This window comes from Scatophagus argus, chromosome 12 (genome assembly GCF_020382885.2).
Source record: "Scatophagus argus isolate fScaArg1 chromosome 12, fScaArg1.pri, whole genome shotgun sequence".
NCBI lineage: Eukaryota > Metazoa > Chordata > Actinopteri > Scatophagidae > Scatophagus > Scatophagus argus.
The window spans coordinates 17,065,945-17,088,751 of NC_058504.1; the positions used below are offsets into that span (position 1 = coordinate 17,065,945).

Consider the following 22,807-nt stretch of genomic DNA (forward strand, 5'->3'; position numbering starts at 1 on the left):
TTTATCACTCCTGCTGCCAGACGCCTTAGTTCAATAACACAGAGAACAAAGGTGGGAGACAGATGCACAGATGCTGACACAGATGCTGGGATGCAGACATGAATATTCAGAGTAAAGTCATGTACAACTGGCTTGTATTTACAGGCAAACATGAAATTAAGCACATGCTTTTCTTGTCCATTTGCAGTTACAGTTATTGTGGCTACTGCAGTGGCATTCATTGTGTTTTTTATGCAATAGTTAAAGCCCTTGCAGAAAGGAAATTATGAAGACTGCATGGAAAAATCATTAAGTTGCCATTTAATATATGAGCTCCAAGATCTTTTTTAATTTGAATGAACAGAATGAAAAGAAGACTCACTCAGATCAAAGCTGCACCACTGTGGTTCTATTGTATGTTGTGTCCTCAAGGCTGTTCTTCGTGACCTTGGCTTCTGGTAGGATTGAGTGATCATTCAGACTGTCAGTAGCAGTCTGACCTTTCTCTCTCTCTCCATACAGTGACAGTATGTTTGTGATGACCACCGGACAGTATCATTGCTCTGATGAATGCTTCTGGCCAAGGTCCTGACAGAGACCAAGAGAGACAAAGAGGGGGAAAGGGGGGGAGACAGGGAGGGACCTGATCATTGCCTGCACTGGATTACAAACAAAGGAAGACGCGTTTTATGTAGTGCACAGTTCTCTTAAATTCATTACCTGAAGAGATGCTTGGACTGATAGATGAAGCTTGGGTCCGAGATTTGGGTTTACTCCTGAATGGCATGTTTCTCAATTGCTGAAGCAAGTAAATCTTTTTTTTCCAGTGACCTGGGCCCTAGATGGATCTGAGGTTGATTCTTAGTGAACTAATACATTATAAATTTGTCTTGTTGAAAATATTTAATGTTTTTATAGAGAAAAGTTGGAGGTTTTCCCAGTCCCTTCAGTACAGTGATTTCTTGAAGCTGGTAAATTGTTGTCATTAGTTGCTGTTACCATTGTTTGTTGCTTGTTTTATTCAAAAACTCATTAGCGATGTCTCTCATAATTTCTACTGAAGTACTAGGTCTATTAGAGAAGAATTATACATGCAAGCAGTCATGGATGAGATGTGCACATGTTGTGAAGGTTTCCTTCAGTGCACTACTAGTTTTGCAAGCACCACTGAGCTGAACTGAGCAGGACAGCACTTCTGTTTGGTCACAAACCCTCCCTCACATAACTCTCATGTTTGTAATAGTCCAGTTAATATTTAGCTTTTGATTCAGAATTACTGTTCTTTGGATTATAGAGATTGCCTTATGAACATTTAAGCTACAGGCAAGTATCATTTATACATGGCTTAGATTGAATTAGACTTGTCAGTGCACACTAGATGATGATGTAAAGTTGTACCTTTGTTCAATATTCATGCAATGAGAAAAACAATTCCATATGAATGTAAAAGTAAATTTGGGTTTTGATGCAACATATATGTTTTTTAATAATTTCTCTTAAAGCTACATTGCCTTTGTATTGCTTCTCTTTGATTCTTTGTCCTACTCCTCACTCCACTCACTCGTCACCAGTGATCTCCCATCATCCTTTCTGACTGAGCTCCCAGCATGTTCTTCCCTGGGGCTGTCAGGTGGTCAGGGGCAGGAATAGCAGCAGCCTTTCAGTCCCTGGGGATGCTGTCGGCCTCTCTGACCCTGGCCCTGTTCTTATCATCTGTCTGCCGGAGGCTGTATTCTCCCGGGGCGCTCACTCACTGATTTGGAGTCAGTGGATTACACCTGTAGTCTGGTGGCTATCATTAGAAAAATGACTCAACACCTCAGCATGGGAGAGGATGAAGGGTTATGTTCAAGAGCTCTGTAATGGGTTTAGACGAGGAGAGCTTGGCTGCATTCAATGAGAGTGAACGCTCTGACACAGTTTGATAGAGTTATGTAATGCCTCAGCTCCTGAGCTGATTGTGTACCTGGAATCTCTGCTGAGGAACAGCTTTTGGCACACACATCCAGCAAGTTAAACAAGCACCTCATTCATTAAAACATAATTGATGAAAATAAGCAGGAATCTTTGCTTTTTACTTTGTCTCTGCCTTAAATACTGCAACTCTGTGTGAATAATCTTCATTTAGCACCTTGCTCAATTTTGATATATGTTGTTTCTTTTATACAACTTTGCCTGGCTGGTATAGTATGCCAGGTTTGTTTTGGCCCAGATTCAGAAGGTCAGCATTGTAAACAAATGCCCTGCGTGTTTCCAGTAGGTGCTGGCACAGGCTCGCTTGTATTGCCTCTGGTTCCTGTTATCTCTCATTCATACCTGATGGGATCAGTGTTGTTCATTTGGTTTTACAACAACAAAAATATTGGCTTCCATTGCATGGTCTTTCTCTGTCTTTCTCTCTCTCTCTCTCTCTCACACACACACACACACACACATATACACATGCACAAAAACCCTCCTCCAAGAGGGTGACATTATTTGACGGGCTGGGTAGTGGTTCAAGTGGTGCTGCCAGCATTGTGAGGAAAACAATGAACTACACTTGAGTGTGGGAGATTGGGAGTGGGAATTAATCATACTTGCATATTTCCAGTGCCCACACTGATGTCCTGAGCGAGAAAATAAACAATTACAGTCATGCATAGGTTCTCTCTTGGACATAATGGATGTATGCCATCACGCTCAGTACACACACTCTACTTTACACTATGCATATACTTTCCTCACATGTGAAGCATCCAAAGGGTGCTCAGGCTGCGATGCATGGAAGGCTGTTAGACTTTTAAAGTGCTGTGAGTCCTTCGAGATTCATCCAGTGAAATGGAATTAGCAGCTCTGTCACGCCAGCCTGTATGCTGGTGCTGCTCTGACTGAGGCAAGAAAGTCCTTCAGTCAGCTATTCAGGTAGGCAGCCAACTGGTTATCCTGTCATTATTCCACTTCCACAGTATGTAGGACCACTCTGGTACTCCTTAAGAAAGATTGAGCAAAGTGAGAGACAGCAAGGCTGGTTGTCTTTGTTTGTGGAAGCATCGGCGTTGAAGGAGTACATGGACCTTTTGAAAAGCCTTCATTAACCTAAGAGGTCTTAGATGAGTTCAGTTTCCAAGCTCACTTAAGTTCCAATTAATAGGTCATTTTTAGCTTTTTGCTTGTGATAGCATTATTCCTTTACTGTTAAGGCTGTTTGTGAGAACTCGCCTTCCTGACACTGTGATATAGCTACTGGGCTTACAGGAGTCTGACATGTAAGCTAATACATAATGAGGTAAGGGGATCCATCCACTTTCTACCCTGACACTGCAGTGTGTGTGTGTATGTGTGAAAAATAGAGACAGTGGGAGAGAAAGCCTCGGGCTTACCAAGCTTACATAGGTGTCAGACCTCACAGCTTTACAAGAAGTGTTGACAGACCTACACACTGATCTTATTGTGTGAACTGCACACAATACAGTCTGTGGTGTGCTTAGAGCCCCTGTTGGTGGTTTGCTCCACACACTGGTAAGACCTGTAAATTTTAAAAGCAATTTTATTGTGCTAAATGCACAAAAAAGCCGAACTATTGTGATTTTGAATTAATACAATGTTATTATGACCTTTACAGTGGATGATATGCATTTGCTGTATTTTGTCTTGCATAGAAATATCACTTATGGGTTATATCTATGTGACACTGCTAAGACCTTACAATAGGCTATACAGGTTTTAGGCTACCTGATAAGCCAAATTATATTTTTACTGTATAGTAGTTGCTATGAGGTTAAACTATGTATGCTTTGCTATGACTGTCTAGTTATGGCTTAGCAAGGTATTCTGCCAAGCTTTACATTTCTTTACACATCAAAGTGGTGAACAGCGCCCTAGTAAAAGCAATAACCTACTCTAAGAGAGAGTTTGAATTGCATTTGAATTGTGATTTCTTTTCTTCTTCTTTTTTTAACTCTCTCCAAAACCAAAAATACTAGTGTGCAAGGAATAGGTTGAACAGTGTGCACGTCTGCTCTGTAAGCTGTGAACGCTACCTTGTCCAGCTAACTAGCTTACCTGTACCGTTATCTTACCACCATTACCTTACTCCTTTATCATTATTCCAAAGCCAGGCATTTCATAATACTTTATTTTGCAGGGTTACACGTTAAAAATGAGCCCATTCATGAGTAGTACAAGCACCTTGTGGTGTGGAGGTGGGACCAAGTCTTTGTCACTGAATTCCCTGTTTCCTGCCCATGTGCTTTGCAGTACAAAGGGATGTAGATTTCAGAGATTACAGGGTGTACTTCATTGCACCATGAAGTCCTTGTATGTGTATCAATTTCCTATGTGGACACATACTGGAGGACAGAAGCCTGTAAATGACACCAAAACAGGCTACTCTCAACACGCCACAGTTGTCATTTCAAAGGCAAAATCAGATGTTGCATGCTAAAATTGAGGAGTTTGCCTTTATCTGCTACTGTCAGAAAGAAGCCAGTGTTTCATAAATTACCAAAGAGCAATGACCTGCCCCCTTTATCACTGCAAACTGCATGTGCTGTGCAAAAATGGAAAGTTTGACAGGCATAGCAACAAGAACACTTAGCTTATTCAGCTTACAGGCCAGCTTAACGGAGAAATAGAACATTAAAATGTGTATGTTTTGTCTTCAGCAGCCTATCATGAAGGCTCTGCAGGCGGTGAACGAAGTTCCGGACCAATCCGGTGCCAGCGATGTCGAGAAGTATGCAAAGGAGAGGTGGTGCGAGTACAAGAGACCCACTTTCACGTCAAGTGTTTCACCTGTGCCGGTAAGACACTGCAACCTGATCCATAATGACACAACACAGCTAGTGTTAGAACAGTGGACAAACAGCTGTAGTGATCGCATGAAAACACGTATTGTCTTACGGAGGTCCTAGGTGTGGGCAGTTGTGGTCATGAATGTTGTTAGGGTTAAATAAGGTGGGACTCTACCTTGGTCACTGCCTTCCAAACACACACCCACACATGTACATTGACAGATATACATTATCCCCTTGTTCATCCATCAATGAGTGCACATGCTGAGTGCTACTATTAGCCCACAGTGGGGATTGGAACAGATCAGAGTTGCTTTGCAGGGGACTTAGGCTCCTGCTAAGATTGCTTGTTATTGCGCTGTCAACTTGGAGAGGATTCCCCCCCACCCCCCGGGTGTATACTGTGGTATAATGAGACTATCTCAACTGGCTTTGCAGTGCTACAGGTAAGCACTGGTGACCTACAAAAAATACGTTGGTGACATCATAATCTCACACCCACTTATAACAGGAACAGTCTAGTGTGTGTTTATCTTTTGTAATGTTTGTAAGCAATTTAGTTCTTTATCTTCTTTAAGATAGGAAATCTGCAACATGACTTATTTATCTGTTCAAAGAAATAGTTTGGCATTTTGGGAAATACCCACCATGCCTAGACATAGTTAAACTATTGCTTTAAGAATATAGGCCAAATTTATTAGAAATAAGTGTAGACTCTAAAACTGAGCAGTCTTTTATTACAGCCCACGGTAAAAATCAACAATATAGCAAACTTTTGCATGCATGTTATTGACCATGAAGGCAAATGTTTCATGTTTACGTGAATAAAAATGTAACAGTCACACAGTTTTTTTTTCAGCAAGATTGCAAAACTTATCCAGGAAAATGGCGCTGACAATGTATAGTGTATATAGCCTTTGAATAATTTTACAGAGTACAAAGGCAAAATTGGCTCTTTCTTGTTTTAAGAAAACACAGCCAGAGCCACTGGCTTTCATAGCCAGTACATGAAATGACTCCATAAGGTGGACATTTTACAGAAGAAACTTTCCTGGCTAATCTGTTGGCAGCAGCTGTTGCCCATGAGAAGAAGCAGAGCAAGTTATGTTTGTTACTGTGTGAGCTGCAATACACAACAGCACAAAGCTGCTCTGTAGCAGATAAACTCTCTGAAGGCTATTCATTGCAGGGTTGTTGTTGCATGTTCCCAACATGTAGCCGTCACCCACAAAAATACATGCATATGGTACACACATACACACAGACACTCGTGCAGATCCATACATGTGTGCACGCTCACTGTGGTTGTGAGGGGTTGCTGTGGTAACGGTGTGAAGGGGCACCCGGGCCCTGGTTGGTGGATATTCTCAGCATCTCTGTGGTGCCATCAACCAATCGGACGACGCTATTCTGTGCCCCAGAGAAAAAGGGGGTGAACACAGGAAGCAAGCCGGAAAGAAAAGAGGGGGGATGGGGGTGCTGTGTGTGTCGCCTAAACATTACATCATCATTTGAGTGTAACCTAATTCCTGCTTGGTCTTCTTCCTTCCCTTTATTTCCCTCACTCATAGCAGCAGCACAGTAATGTAAAAGTGTCACTTATGAACATCATGTTAAATGCACTTACGAGATGGCTCTCCCCTCTCCTGTTCCAGAGAGCTCCAAGCATCCCATGAGGCAACAGGGCACTATTGTACAGCCAGACTATGCCACATCCCTGCCCATAATATGCTGTCATGTAGGGGCCTCTGCACAGCCAGCAGTTTTCTAAAGCTTTTATTCTTCGCTGTCTAACCCCACACACAAACATGTTGCATGTTCTTTTCAGCTTCATAAACTCAGTCTATTCTCTGTTTTTCTGAGGCTGAATGGTTGTGAATGTAGAAGCAGGATTTAAGATAGAATTTCTCTATTCTCTTCCATCAGTCTGTTGCTTACTCCCTCTCAGTTTTTTCTCCCTCTTTTTATGTCTCTTGCTTTCTCCCTTTCTTTCTTGATGACTGTCACCCAAGCATGAAATCAATTTCTCATCTTGGGACGGGATGACATTGGCATGTGGGGCGTGCAATTTTGGGGCAAATGGCTAAACTGTATTACAGCACTGCACCAGAGTGGCAATCCGCTGTCAGCAGCCAATTGCCTTATCTGTCGGCTGTGTTTATGAACTCTGTGACTGGGGCGTGTTTCAACATTTGATTTCATTCTTTGTGGAGCAGACAATCAGTGTGGACTCAGGTTTTATTTACTGTGACCAATGGTATTGTGTGCTCCTCTGTCCCTTCATTTCCACTGTAAATCCATGACATAAAATCTTAGTTACCCTAGTTATTAGCTCCTCTTCTTTTTTTCCCTTATTTCTTTTTCCTCAAAAGGGGCTGACTAAGCCCCATAAACAGATTATGATCACAGTAGTCCTTAAGAGTCACACACACAGTTCACATATTCACATGTAGAAATCCATCCATCCATCTCATCCATTATTTTATCCTCTCTGTGTCTTATAGATGCCACATTATCATAATTTCCCTCTCATGCATTAGTCAGAAGAGAACAGATCACTAATCAAGTGCATTTAACTTCTCGTTCGAACCCTTTATACAGTGGCTGATTAGGGCAGGAGATGTCTGTGGAAAAATGCTGTAGACAGAAACCAGCTCACAGATTGATGCATCAACTCCAAACATAGAGACGGCCGTGGGTGTGTGTGTGTGTGTGTGTATCTGTGTGCGTGCTTTACGTGGACCCTGTGGCACTTCTCAGCTCGGCACTGTACTGTATGGATGATGTGGTGTTGTATTACCAGCAGACGGGCTGACTCGTGCATACTGGCCTAATGACATGGTGACCACATTTAGCCTGCCTCTGAAGCATAATTGGCACTTTTAGATTCCAACAGAAACAGTGCGGCCTGTCAGTGGCAGGAGTGCAAAGCTAACACAGATAAATCGTACGTGGAAGCAAAAATGGGCTGTTGTTTCTCTTGCTGCCAGCTCATATTAACAAAAAACACAGAGGCACAGAAACAAATACACAAGCACAGACAGAGACAGATGCAAACACAGACATATAAACTGCCAGGCAGTAGTTATTTATTTTTGGAGACCAGGCTGTTTTTTTTTCTCATGAAATAGTGCTAAAGGGAATAGCAGATTTATACAGACAGGTCAGATACTTGACTCCTCTGCTAATGCTCCATTTCTTGCCTGTATTCTCGCCAGGGCTCTTGTGAAATTACAGACCCTGTGTCTTTTTCTCTGTAGACCCATTTCAGTCAGTTTAGCCTCCCATCAGATGCCATTATCGCCGTCAGTCAACATCTGTGTTAATAACAGTAACCTGCAGTACTGTGCCACTGTTCTGTTCTTCGATGGCGAGCAAAAGACTGGGATAGGAAGTCTCTCTGATGGAAGAGGAGAAAATACAAATAGCAAGAGAACTGAAGAGAAAAACAAAGAGGTTATGAAGAGAAACATAAAAAGAGGGATACACACAGCACAGAAAAAGTGGGGGGTTACTGGGAAGGGGAGCTTCCTGTAGCTATAGCAACCGCTGGCACGCTGGTCCAATCACCACGCCAATGACTGGTTGCTAGGGAGAGATTCGGGTGGCGAGAGAAGGGAGCACAGCAGGCGGCAGCGCTTTTCCCTGACGACTCTTCAGGATCTGGGATAGATGACAGGATTATTCCTCAGCTCGTCTCACTCCAGCGTCACTGTCCGGAGAGATTTTCACACGTTGACACCCTGTCTGTTGTCTTTGTGTGTGTGTGTGTGTGTGTGTGTACGTGTGTGTGTGTAAGTGTGTGTGAATGTGTGTGCGTGCCATGGTGAGGAGGCGCTGCCTAAGTGTCTGGCTCAGTGTAGGAGTGATTCTTAAATGATAAAGTGAATCATTAAGTGACAGACACCACCGTGCTGGACAAACACTAAATCATGTAGTCTGAGCATTTCCACTGTGTGTTACAGTGCAAGGCCTCATCTTTAGCTGTCTGTCATCCCCTCAGCTGAGTGCCTTATCAGTCCCCAGAGGGTTAAAAGCTGAAGGCCTCAGAAGCAAAGCTGGTCTGCTGGTATGAAGGGACTCCACTGGGCAGCCATCTGTCTCCACCAACTACTGCAGCCAAATGCTGGGGGAACCCTGTCACTCATGCAGAATTTCTCTATGCTGTAGCCTTTAGCTGCCTCTCTCTCTCCCTTTCCCTCCCCTTTCCCTTTTCCACGACCACATCTCCTTCTGTTTTCTATTACTGCTTTTCTTTTTTATAGCCACCCTTGCGGCATGGCTGTAGAGATGGCAGTGTCGGTCTGTCCAGACTGAAATATATCAGCTATTGAATGGATTGGTGTGAAATCCATCCTTAGAGAATGAATTATATTACTTTGATCTTAAATGGCCACCAGCATGTAAATTTTTTGACATTCAATAAAATATATACTCAATGGATTCAGACATTTTTTTTACTTTGTTACCAGGATTTCACATGTCAGGTTCCAGGATAGGAACAAAGTAGGAATCCTGATGTGTGAAATACAAATGGCAAAAAACAAATGGCATTACATGAAATTTAGTTGACCCAGAAGATGAATTGTAATAATTTTGATGATCCTTTGAGTTTTCATGTGGTGCCAACATCAGGTAAAAATGAGTGTCAGTACTTTGATTTTGGACCAGAATTGACAGCACTCCCATTAGCCTCAGCTGTACTTTGTGCTCAGTGTTAATTGGTGAATGTTAGCTGAAAGCACCGTGCCTGAGCACAGCCTCACAAAGCTGCTAGTGTCCTTGTAGACTTTTTTTCACTCCTCTTCCTGTCTGTCTGGCAGCCTCTTCTCCCTCCCTGTGATTTGGCACAACTTGAGAAAACACATTATTTACTCTTGAAGTGTTTCCTCCTGTCAGAGGGCTCAGGTCCAGGGGGCAGGGGGAGGGCAGAGGAGCGTGGGCCTCACGTTGGTAGCACAGATGTGAGGGTGAATAGGTGAGTACCTCCCTTGCTGAAACATGTCACTTCCCACTACATACATGCCTCTGTGCTAAACTGTGGCTGCCCCTATTATCGTGAAAAAAGATTTGGAAATTAGCATAATGTTGACAGCAAAACTAAAACAATTAGAAAGTGCAGCAGGGATATTCTGATGTACTGCACAAAGCATGACTATTTACCTAATATCCCATTATGAAGACCTTACAGTAGGATGATGAGCTCAGGGAAGAGCCACAGTGACTGTGACTGTGGGGGAATACAGGGAGAGGGGAGTTTCAGAGAAAAAGGGGGGATGTATGGAGGTGTAGTCTTGTAGTGAGAAAAGAGAGTGCAAATTGAGATAAAGTGGAGACCTTGTGCTCAGAGCCACAAATATTTGGAAGCTGTCTTGAAGCGGAAAGACAGAGAAAGAGAAGGGGAGGAGGCGGGGGCTGTCAGCACTATTTTGGGGTTCCGGCCTGGGCCGACTTTGAGAAGGGAATTTTAATTGCGTCTGTTGGATGGAGATAAATACCAATCATGCGGACCCCCTGTGGGTGCCTAATCAGTACGGTTCTAATGACCACAGCTGCAGACACCATCCTACATGCTAACCTCTAATCACTAGACTTATGATCTCTTGATGCTAACTTCCTGCCTTGCAAAAAAAAAAGAGCAATATGAATGAGGGATGCAGCATCTTTTAGTCTCCCTCATTAGCGTGCCATTCAGAGAAAAATCAGAAAAAGAGCAAATTCATGAAATGAAGTCTTTGATGTAGTTGGGTGTTGCAAAGCTGATTATGTTTGGTGTAGGAGGCTAACTAATGATGAATCTGACTACAGTATATCTCTGTAAAATAATACAAGTGAAACTTTTCATCAGCAATTCTACATAAGTTTCCCATGGCTAGCTGCAGTATAAATCTCCAAAGGCCAGTCATGGGACAATTAAACAAACCATAATGGTCCTACGTCGGTTGTATTGGGCTGTTGTTTTTATGGGTGGGTGTCCACATCATATGGTGCCAGTGGTGTGGCTGTTAGCAAAGCCTTTCTTCTCAGAGCCAAGCTAAGCCACATCTCAGCAGCAGCAGAGACACCAAGCTCTGACACAACTCCACCCACTGTTCTAGCAACTACAACACATGGAGGCATGAGTTTATGGCTAAAATGAGAGAACTTAGAGGAAACAGAAAAGTGAAAAGGCAACCACACAAACTGATAAGCCCCCAGCTAAATCAACAACACAACCAAATGTGCCTCCACCAGCCCCACCGCATCATTCAGACTGTCTCTAGGGCAACTGTGGCAGGTTTACATTCCTATGGCAACTGAGGAGGGGGGACGTCCTTTATAATGCAACCAGCCAATCGTCCAGTCAGAAGAAAACAATGTGATAAGCCAGAACAGGTGAACCAATCCGGTCTAAGGAGATCAGTCGGCCAGCTGCGATATGGTCAGGTGTCCGTATGCTAATGAAGTGCATTAGGCTAATTGAGCAGATTCTAGTAATTTAAAAATCAATCTAGGCACATGATTGAAAAGCAAGTCATTCTGAGGTAGAGAGAGGGGTTAGAGCAGAGGAGGGAGAAAAAGAGGACAAATGAACAGGAGAAAATGATGGCTGAGCATTTTACTACAGTATAGCACACATTTTTTTACATTATGGAGAGTTCAGTAGATGTGGAAATGTTTACTCTCCCGTTTCCCCTTTCCATGAAGGCATCAGATAGCCTGTGATTTGGGTTTCCGGTAAGAATTTTAGTTTGGTTTAAAAAAATACAGCAGCAGGGACACTTTTTGAAGGTCGTTGCCATTGTTTGGTGGTTCTGGAAATGTGGTTTGCACATGCACACACACACACACACACACACGCAGTCTTATTTCCATCACTTCTGGAGACATTACATAGACTTACATTCATTTCCTGGAGGCCTAACCACCACCTAACCATATCAATAAACATTACTTGCCTAATCCTAATCCTAAACTTAACCTAACCCTAACGTCAGCCTAACCTTAAAGTAAGTCTTCACACCAATATTCAATGATTTCATTCTATCGACTTGCATTTTGCCCCCAGTTTAGGCCGTAGTAAGGTGTAAACTGTGTAAACAAATTTTTGTTCCCACAACTACAGGAACACGTGCACACACACACACATACCATACATTTTATAAACAGGCTATTTTGAATCTCAGCTATGGCTGATACATTCCTCATACATCCCACTTTTCTTTATTGTTTTCTTTTCTCCATTCTCCTGCACTTCTGCAGCTGCCATACCTTTGATGCCAATGACCTTTTGCAATAATAACAATCCATCATTGTATATCTCCATACACACAGTGCCATTTCATCATCTTGTCTTTGCATATGTACAGTGCCATCTCATTGGGGATAAATTTATGTGTTTCCATCCTCCTGTGGCAACTGAGATTGTTTTGTTTTTAAGTGAAGGCCCATTGATCTTTTATTACACCATTAAGTCAATATGCTCCACTCATAAACAGCTTGAGATTAAATGAGCCCCTTTGAAGGGTTTATGTGCTTGTGTGTGTGTGTCTGTCTGTGTCTGTGTGTCTGTGAGCCCTCAGTCTGCCAGCAGCCAGGATGAAGCCATTTAATTGCAGCCAGTAGTTGGTTTTCAAGGCGCTTCATTCAACCACAAACAGAATGATGCTTTGTTGAGTCTACAATGTTTACTGCTTTATTTACCGAGGCACAGTCCACCTTCTTTTGCTGGCAGTGTTTTGCAAAAAAGTTTTCAGCATCGTCGTTTGGACCTGATATTGTTAATCTCAAGTTTAACAGGTTTTCCACTTAGATTATATTTCTCTTTCTATGTCTGTGCCTGGAGGTATTATGTTACTGGTAATGAAAGGTCACTGATCATCTGTTTATTCAAGTTGCCCAGCAAAAGCCAAAATAAAATTGGAGTTGCAGCAAAAAGTTTTATGTGATTTTATTCAGTTATTTCTACAGATTTTAGCTTAATTTTAAGTATTTTTATTCAGTAGTTCCATCTTTGTTTCTCTGTATTTTATTTCATCCTTATTTTAACTTATTTATACTTATATACTTTATGCATCTTTATTGTATTTTTCCTTGTTTACATACATTTTCTATCCCTGTTTTTATGTTTATTCTGTGTTTTATTTATGTGAAGCACTTGGTGCTTGCAATTTCTTTGTTGTGCAGCATTTTGAGCTGCATTTCCTGTATGGAAGCAGTTATACAAATAAAGTTATGTCACTTCCCATTTCTCCATTATTACTACTGAAACCTCACAAAGTTTTTTGACCATAAAGTCTGAATTAATGCGCCAGTTGTGACAGAATTTCACACAAAAGTGGTATTAACATTGTCCTTGCAGCATGTCACAAAACTGTCCTCTGTAATTGTCTGTAAAAACGGTTTCTAAATGAAGACACCAGGATTCACCAAGAACTACACTTAAAAGTCCCCACTGGGTTTTTTTTATATGAACGGACAGACTTGAATGTAAAGTACAACTTGATAAGCACATGGAGGCATACAACTGTGAGGCAGTGATTCTAGTTTCAGGCTGTCAACAGTGACTGGTTTGGCCTCAGTGTAGAAACAGTATGCTTTCATTGTCATTTCTGCTGGGTGTGCACTACAGTCAGTTTGGTTACCACATTCAGTAAATAATTTGATTTAAAGAGCTGAGAAAACTTAAAATGTATACAGACTCAGCCTGATGTTGCAGTAAATGAAAGGTCCACTGACGCGACGTACAAGGATGTGCAGCACGCTTTCTTAGTAGTTCCAGCTCGTTGGTTGGTGCTGGTATGGTGGTTGTTGATGGGTTGTATGAAAATCCCAGTTTTATCATCATAGAGCCAGTGTGTCACTGCAGTCGAGTAATCGCTGGCTCAAGGTTGTGATACTCAGACAAGGTGTGAAGGTCAGCAGTGGTAAGGGTTTATTTTCGCTTTATACTAGTTTTAAGACATTTTTGTGAAAATTTCTTATCTGTAAACAAAAATCTGGATTTGTTCACATGGCATTGTGACAGTAATCAGTGCCATACATTTTTTCCAGCCAGAGGTTACAATAACTGTCAACTCCTCCTTCTGGTAAACCGCACAGACTGGGAGAAACCAGAGACAAGCAACCACACTGGCCACTGTTCCCTGAAAACGCCTCTGAGCTATTTTGTTACACCCACTGGAATTCAGTCTCAGAGCTGCAGCGCATATTGTCTGCTTAGATTTCACAACGTGGAGGCGCACATGCACAAAAGGAATATTCACCTTGTGCATGTACACAGCAAATTATTTCGTTGACTTCGCCATTGGTGTTTAATGAGTCTGTTGTAGATTTTATGATGATGCTGGGAACTTGCGGCCTGTTGTTTTGTCTCCTTCCTCACGTTGTCGAGCAAAAAATTACTTTTCCACTGATTATATCATTATTTTCCCATCAGAGGAAATTGGCTCACCACTGTCTGGAGCTGAACGACTTCACTAGCAGTCATGAGACAAACATTCACACAGCACAAACAGGCACATAAACACATGTAAACAGACTTAAAAAAGTTTAATGGATGTTATTTTGTTTGATTTTACAAGTACATGCGAGAATGTGGAAACGCTTCAATGTTTTGAGTGTCCTGACTTCTCACTTTCCCTCACCTGTTCTCTTCACAGTGTGCAACTGTGATTTGGCTCGATCTGGCTTCTTCCAGAAGAAGGGCGAGTACATCTGTACGGCAGACTACCAGCGTCTGTATGGTACACGCTGCGACCGCTGCGACAGCTTCATCACCGGAGAGGTGGTCTCTGCTCTGGGTCGCACGTACCACCCCAAGTGCTTTGTCTGCAGTGTCTGCAGGTACGCATGCTCAAACAACAGACGCACAATCTCCTATGTGCTTTAAGTAGTACAACCAGTTGAACAAGAATACAATAACATTTTTCATTTGTACTAGTGTTTCTGATCACATGGAAACAAAAAGTACACCATTAACTTTAGCTTTTTTATGTATCCAGCAACCCATGACAAAAATATGTTCAGTGTTCTAGGTTCACAGCTATGTTCAACAGACTTTCTGCCATTTGTTATGACGCAGTATATACATGAGACAGTATGAATTGTACTGTGTTCATTCTGTATTAGCTATCCATTAATGTCTTCAGCAAATGCAGATTTTCTTTGCCACAAATCACACTTTTTGTGGCTGTTTTTCAGGGGTTGGGCTCGGCCCTTTACTTCCAATGAAGGGAAATCTTAATGTTTCAGCATACCAAGACATTTTGAACAATGCTTCAGACTTTATTGCTTTTGGGATGAACCGGAATGGAGATTGTAAGCCAGGCCTTTTGGTCCAACATCAGTGTCTGACCTCACTATTGCTCTACTACATGAATGGGCAAAAATTCCCACAGAAACACTCAAAAATCTTGTGGAAAGCCTTCCCAGAAGAGTGGAAGCTGTTAGAGCTGAAAAGCTGTCTGTGTATTTGGAATGCGATGTCATTAAAGTCCCTGTTGGTGAAATGATCAGGTATCCCAGTACTTTTAAACCTGCATACATTTATTTTTGACCACTTGGAGATTATGCAACAAGCTGTAAACAAAATATTGACTAACAGCTTGCCTTATTCACATTCAGCAGACACAGAATTGTGTTTCTGGTATCACAGTATGTGTTGATATTGCAATATATGATAAAGTATTTAATTCATATTGCCTGCTGTTATGAGTACACATTTACCAATGGTACATTGTTATAATATGTAATGTTACAACAGGCATACTGTACATTAAGTGTGTGCATAATGTACACAGACTGAAATCTGAAAAATGAAGCCAGTGCAGATGTGCCTTAAAGCAGCATTAGTTCCAATGGCAAGCAGTGGTTCCAAAAAGAAGTATGATTGTAACATCATCTTGATGTATTATCTCTTGCTGGCTTCAAGTCTTCTTCTGTAGAGTATGATTTTAAGGTTATAAATTATGTGGCTATTTAGAGTAAAATAGACGCTAAAGTAGGGTATACTAAAGGGTGTGGCTACCTTGTAACTGGCAAGCTGCTGCTCCTGGGATTCTCAGTCAGATCCAATTAAGAGAGAGCCATAGCAATGTGAATCTTCGCCAGCTCCACCGCCATGTCTCACCACTTCTGAATTTAGTAATGCCAACCATTGAACTTATGATTCAGTCTCATTTTGGCTCTTAAATGTCAATAAATGCCTGATTGGAATGCTCAAGCAGTCTGTCATTTTGGTTATCCAAGTCACGATTCCAGAAAGAAAATTGACCCAGTGTTTCATGCTGTTAAATTTAGTAAAAGTGGGCCATCTCTCCTCTGACCTCCGTGTTCATGTTAAGCTCCTCCTGAACAAACTCAGAATCAGCATCCATGTTGGCTCCTTTCCTCTGTTTATTTCGTCATTTCACACTGCGCACCATCCTCTATTTACTCTTTCTCTTTCATGTTCCATTCTTAAAAAGTCTTTTCTCTCTGTTTTGCATATACAAGCATGCTATGTGGGAAAAGCCGTCTCTGTTTTGCTCTTCCTCCCTTCCCTGTCTGTTTTGATGTGTCATAAGGTTTACATAAGAGCCACCCTTCCTTTCCTCCCTCCAGGAGTGTAGTGTGTATCTGCTTGACATTGGCTGATAAACATGCGACCATGCCCAGCAGCCACTGGCAAAAAAAAAAAAAACTGAACTCTGAACTGACACCAACTGGCCAAAGAAAGCCAGCAGTCCTGGTAGTGACAGCAATGTGTGTGTGTGTGTGTGTGTGTGTGTGTGTGTGTGTGTGTGTGTGTGTGTGTGTGTGTGTGTGTGTGTGTGTGTGAGCGTGTGAGTGAGTGAGTGTCAGCATATGTGTATTCAACTGGAAGAGACAGCGAGAAGCCAAGGGGTGAACCTCTTCTTTCCTGCTCCATCTGCCCTCTGTCAAATTGCTCACAGTCTTTTCTTGTACCTCCTCTATTTTTCCCCTTATTCCCCTCCTGTATGTCTTTGCATCCCCCCTGCTCGTCTTCTCCTTCTCATCCTCATAATTACCATCATCATCTCCCTGCCCTTAATCATCATCTGCATCACGTAATCTTCCTTTAAGTCTTCATCATTGTCCCACTTTCTCTTTGTCATCACGGCTCTCGGAACCAATGAACATATTGCAGATTGCAAGTTTCACTTCTCCGTGCTGATGTTTTTGCAGTGAGGTGATCAAAGCTGTACTTCAAAATGCTAAATCCAAAAATAACTTTACTTCTGTGGCCAGTTTGAGAAAGAAATGCATTAAATATGTTACCAGAGTAAATTTTTAAAGGGCTGAGAAAGGCTGACAAGGCAAGAATGTCTTAAGGCAGTGAGAGCAACACACAGGTAAAGACAAGGTCAGACACAGACTTGCACACTCTTCAGCAGCATTTTCTGTGGTCAAGTTGAACTATAAGCTGAGGTAACTACAGCCAGGCACGGTGAATGTGTGTATGTGTGTTATCCTTAAAGGTGGTCACACATACAGATCTTGAAAAATAGGCTTCCTGTTTTGAATACAGACTTTTCTAGTTTTCTGTGTTTAGCCTTTTTGCTCAGTGTGACCTGTCAGCCATCTGAAGGCTGAAATTAACATGAAATCTAAATAAATAACGCACCAGTTTTCATCAACTTGCGTCCCTTTACCAGAGCCTTGCTGAATAGTTTGTGTGGTGAAATGTCCCTCCTGGCTCACATGTTCTGTTTAATTGTGTGTGCTTTTTGTTTTATTTATGAACATTGTCTTTCTTTGAATAATATAAAAGCACAAAGGAGCAAACCTGGAATACTATTTGTACCAGTCCCACAACAGAAACAGTTGTAAAATACTTGTAGCTCCTATGGAAGCGCATTTTGAGTGCTTACAACCTTCACATCTGTGCATGAACTGTATATTGTACCAGCCTTTATTCATGCTTGCCTCTGTACATGTGAGTGTGTACATAGATGCACTTTTGTGCGCTGACTGTGAACTCTGCTGGAGAATCAAGCCTCCCTCTGGGTCTTGGCTCTGGCTCCAGGACTCAGCAGGGTAGTAAAAGGATTACTGCTGTCTATGTCTTTTAAACAGCCTTCCCTAAGCCTTTTAGCTCCCCATTCATTCTCGCATCCTCAAGAAATCAATCTGTCTGTATGAAAATGCTATAGAACAGGAAAGAGGAATGAAACATTGTAACATGATATGGTAAATTTAATTTCATAGCCTCTGTCTTGCTGTCATGTTCTCTTCTTGTCTGCATGTGTGCCTATTTACGCTTCTTAATCTTGGTTTAGCTTTAAAGTGGTGAGGAAAAGGTGAACTGGCGGCATCAGCTATGTAAGGAGAGAGCTCGGGAAGAGTGAGTTTAGCTGGACAGACTGAAAGCGAAAGAGGCATTATGCACTCCACATAGACTCCCTATTAAGTTTTCAGTCTCACTGAGAGAGCCAGTTTGTCTTTAAGAAAGAAAAAAGCATCACATTATTGCTGCTTTAATCACAGAGCAGCCAGGTGCTCTTGCAACAATCAGCGTCCAATTAACTCGCTGCCCCAACTGTTTGGAAATGCATTTTCAGGTTCGTAGAGGATGTCAGCATGTATTAGGCTTGTGATGGCAGCATTATGGCATGTCTGTCACCCAGTTTGTGCCAGCACCTATTTGTTACTTCCTTCTAATAAGCTGCTATATTCCTCCAGAATCACCACAGGCATTTGTATCTCCTGTTGTGTGTTTTTTGTCTAATTTCCTCACTATCTTTTTTCTATCCTCTTTAGTAAACCCTTCCCCATCGGAGACAGAGTGACATTCAGTGGAAAGGACTGCGTGTGCCAGCAGTGCTCTCACACACTCGTCAAGTCCAATGAACCGATCAAGATCCACGGGCCCAGCCGTAAGTCCAGCGTCCGCCTCGCTCTGTCCATTCCGTTTAGGGCCACCAGCCGCTAACGTGTTCTGAGTCTAATGTGTCCATGAGGCTCATTTAGCTCATTTAACTAATCAAGTGTCTGTCAGATCAGTGGCTCGACCTGCCGCGCTGATCAGCCAGCTGAGAATTATGCAACACAAACAGACACATCATTCATTCATTACTGTCAGCATGCAGAGAATAGAGGATGTTGTGTGCTCATTGTACATTGGATCACGTATTCCTGCATACTGCACACCTTTTACACATGCTATGGTATGCTCATTTACATGCTGTTATTTACATACTGCATATCCCGTATGTCAGGTATATGTGGGAAGATAGCTGTCACATTTTCAGTGTTAAGCAGGAAAATGACAAGCTGTGATCCCACAGCAGAGCAATAGTGATTGATAGCCAATCATTTGTTGTTAAGTATGGACAACAGGCTACTGCTCACTGGTCGTGCAGTAATAAATGACAATGGAGAGGCAGTGCATAACTGTTCGACCCACATTGCTCCATTCAAGAGCATAAAATCCAAACAGCTCCCCAAGTACATGTTCATCACTCTGTGTTATGAGGAGGCAGTCTAAAACACTGAAAGTAATGCACTGGCTTTTACAGCCTGTTCCTCAGTGATTTTAGCATTTAAGAATGCAGATATACAGTGAGGTCAGTGTGTGAAAGTTGTAAAAATATATTACACAGTACACAATACAAATTATTATATTCTAATTTATATCCAAACCTACATTCCTGCTGGTTTGGATGAGAACATTGATGCTAGCATAGTTCAGCACAGCACTAGCTCTTTCAGAAAGCAACAAAATAGGATGTGTTAAACAGTGAGCTTTCGAAGTGCTGGCAGGTGAGTTTTGTTACCAATGGACCAAGCCTAGTTGTAGTCTGCTACAGTTGCAGTGTTTATGCTAAGCTACGGTCAGCTAACCACTTGTTAAAGGGATAGATATGAAAGGGAATTGATCTTGTTATTTAACTGGCATCAAGAACGTGTATAAACGTATTTTCCAAAATGTTGAACTCCTTTAAAAGCTAAATCAAAACATGTTGAGCATCTGGCTATGCCTTGATTAATAATGTCATATTTTGCTTTTGCCAGCTGATGAAACCTGTCACCTGTTTCTGTGACAGCACAGATCCACAAGCACAGCAAGAGTGCAGAGGCAGTTTTCTTCACTTTGTCATTCAGTGTAAAATTTTATGTAACCATACCTAATGATTTCACAGCTCTGTTACATCACGTAGATGATCTAAAACTGATTTAAAACAGCAACTGTATCATGACTCAGAAGAAAATCAATTGTGCACAGGAACAGTCTGGGCTGAAGACTTGGCTGTATAGACTCTGCACTATCACCATCAAATGGCAGTTAAGATTTATTTGGACTGCAGAGGAACAACTCAATACACTGCAGATTTTTTTTTTTTTAACTGCAGTTTGTCTTGGATGACAGGGCTGAGTAGAGTGGTCCCTTGTGGCTCCATGCTTCTGTCAGGGCCAGCAAACCTGGTCAGAAAAGGTTAAGCTAAGCCAAATGTCTTCTAAATGGAAACAAATGGAATTCTGGACTTCTTGGCATTTTGACAACTGTGCATCATTTGCAGCCTCTGTGCTGTCCTGCGTCTTTCTTATCCTGTTAGTAGTGGTCAATAATGCCTGCTAGTGCACCGTTCTGAGGGAAATGGAATATACAAGCAATATAGATAGACAGAGAAAGATTCATACATGCCTGGGGGTGGGGGTTAAGCAACTGTCTTCGTTCTGAGGCTGTTTCAGTGATACTTGCTTCCTGCCTGCGTTCAGTCATGTTTAACAGTGTGTACAGTTGAGAGAACAAGGCTCAGAGCTCTGCAAAATACTGCATTAGTACAACTATTGATTAAGGAGGTGGCTGTGCCACAGGGGTAGAACACTACACTTGGAACAGCAGGTGTTTAAAGATGCACAATTAAACCTTGCCTCACTTTATCTTCCTCTGTCTTTTCCTCTCCCCCCTTCCCCTCATCGCTACATGTCCTCTTATCTCTTTCTCTGTCCTCCCCTCTTCCTGTCTCTTTTCCCATTCTGATCTCCTTTTCTTTCCTCTCAAGACTGTGGTGGGTGTGGAGACGAGATCAAGCATGGTCAGTCTCTCCTGGCGTTGGAGAAACAGTGGCATGTCAGCTGCTTCAGATGTCGGACCTGTAACATGGTCCTCACAGGAGAGTACATCAGCAAGTAAGTGTGTAAAAACACAAGATCTACAGAGAAAATATTTCAGTCAAAGCCTTTGATTAGCATTTGATCGATAACCAGAAATGACCTACAAAAATACACATTTGATTTTTCATAAGCAGTTCTTCTCCAGATAGGCTAAACACTAAAGCAGTTTTGTTTTTATTCTCCATGTTGCAGGGATGGAGTACCATATTGTGAAGCAGATTACCATGCCCAGTATGGGGTGAAATGTGAGACGTGCAGCAGATACATCAGTGGAAGGGTTCTGGAGGTGAGAATGGGACCAGATATCAACATGACATGAGGTTAACAGAGATTTAACTGTTCAGTATTCCGCAGCAATACAGTAAATCTAAATTGGTAGCTGACTGGTAGCTGAGGGTAATCTACATTATCAGAACTGAGCGGTTAGCATTTCATGGTCGGCTGCCTTTAAGCCCTTGAGGGAGTGAGCGACCTAAGATCGAGGGTGATAGGAACCCTGCTTTACTAAATCAAAACAAATTCAGCTGCTGTGTGTTAGCCTGGTCAAACATTGGTGCCCATCCCCTTGTTCCCTGTTTTTTCTAGACACGCAGCCAAACAGACCACAGGCAGGAGGAAAGAAGCTAGGCTGAATCGTAACAACACGCAAGGAGTTGAGTTGAGAGGAAAAGGGAGTTATAAAAAGATCAGAGGGTAAAGATGGGAGGAGAAGAGACTCAAAAAGCAAATTCTGCAGTGATAGAAATGCACATTTGAGCTTTGCATGCTCTTACGCTGAAGCAATTTTAAACGGTCATAGAGGATTGGAGGGAGGTGAGCAGAGGGGACAGGGCTGAGGAGCACAGTGAAGGAAGTGATTAAGAAGGTAGCGAAGGGAAAGTAATGAAGGGAGTAGGATTGAAATAATGAAAGTGATAAAGTGCAGATGCTAATTAAATGTTTTGGAAGAGTCCCTGGAGGGTGTCTCATGTCTGTTGGGACATTAGGAAAGAGAACAGACATAGTAAAACTTTGCCAGACGCATTCACAAACACACACACACATGCAGTGCCTTGTTGTCCCCCTGCTCCTTTGCTTGTCAGAATGACTGGTGTAAAGTGCTTTGTTCTGACTATCAGCCTCTCTGGGCTATTTATAGATGTGGCGGCATGTCAGCCTTTATCTGCGAGTCTCCCTCTCTCTATGTCTCTTTCTCTCACTCTCTGAACATTTGAGAGAGTGCTTGCACACATGACATTCTTTTCTCTCGTCTTTGTTTGATATCACAATGATATACATATTTAAGAACTCCCCAAGCAAACAGTATACAAGTAAGAATAACATATAAATTCCAATTTATTTGTTACCTGATTTTAATCTTTTGACCTTTTGCCATCCCGATTGTCATGCTGTCATTTTATGTTGGTTCCATACACATGACATTTATCGCATGTCTCTCTGTCTCTGTCGCTCTTCTGTTTTTTTCCTGTTAAAGGGGTATTGTCAGGGATGTTTTCCTCATCTGTATCAAAGGTCTAGATATAGTACAGGGTGTTACACAGGCTGTTTGTAAATTCCACTGAGGCAAATTTCTGATACATAAATAAAATTGACTTGGCTTTTAGTCTTCTGACAGAAATAGTTTTAGTCAAATGCGGTCTGTTGTATTTCAACCTGGTGTTTTCTCTAAATGTTGCTACTGTGGTTTTGCACACAGTTTTGCCCACAGCACCTCTGTTACAGAAATTTGGGGAGATGAGGACTTGCACAGATCACATGTGTCTGGACAGTTTTTAAACTAACATTTTTTGTTTTTTTTTACACAAACCATTTCAAAAAGCTCGTTTCTGAGTTCGACCAAAAATAAACAGAAAATAGCACCTTGGAATAGCCAAGTTGGCTAATTGCATGGGGATCTATATGCAGGGCAACTTGCTGGCTGATGTAACCACCTTGTATATTCATATACGCTT

General features: G+C 42.0%; 1 protein-coding gene across 2 annotated transcripts in view; it reads left to right on the top strand.

Annotated features, from left to right (window-relative positions):
• ablim3 (actin binding LIM protein family, member 3) overlaps window positions 1–22,807 on the top strand; it is a 41,337-nt gene that overhangs the window by 4,817 nt on the left and 13,713 nt on the right. For both annotated transcript variants that reach the window (XM_046406119.1, XM_046406118.1), the window contains exons 2-6: window positions 4,626–4,763; window positions 14,396–14,579; window positions 18,498–18,613; window positions 20,744–20,870; window positions 21,048–21,141. In XM_046406119.1, coding sequence (XP_046262075.1) covers window positions 4,626–4,763; window positions 14,396–14,579; window positions 18,498–18,613; window positions 20,744–20,870; window positions 21,048–21,141 — 659 coding nt within the window. The remainder of the gene's footprint in view (window positions 1–4,625; window positions 4,764–14,395; window positions 14,580–18,497; window positions 18,614–20,743; window positions 20,871–21,047; window positions 21,142–22,807) is intronic.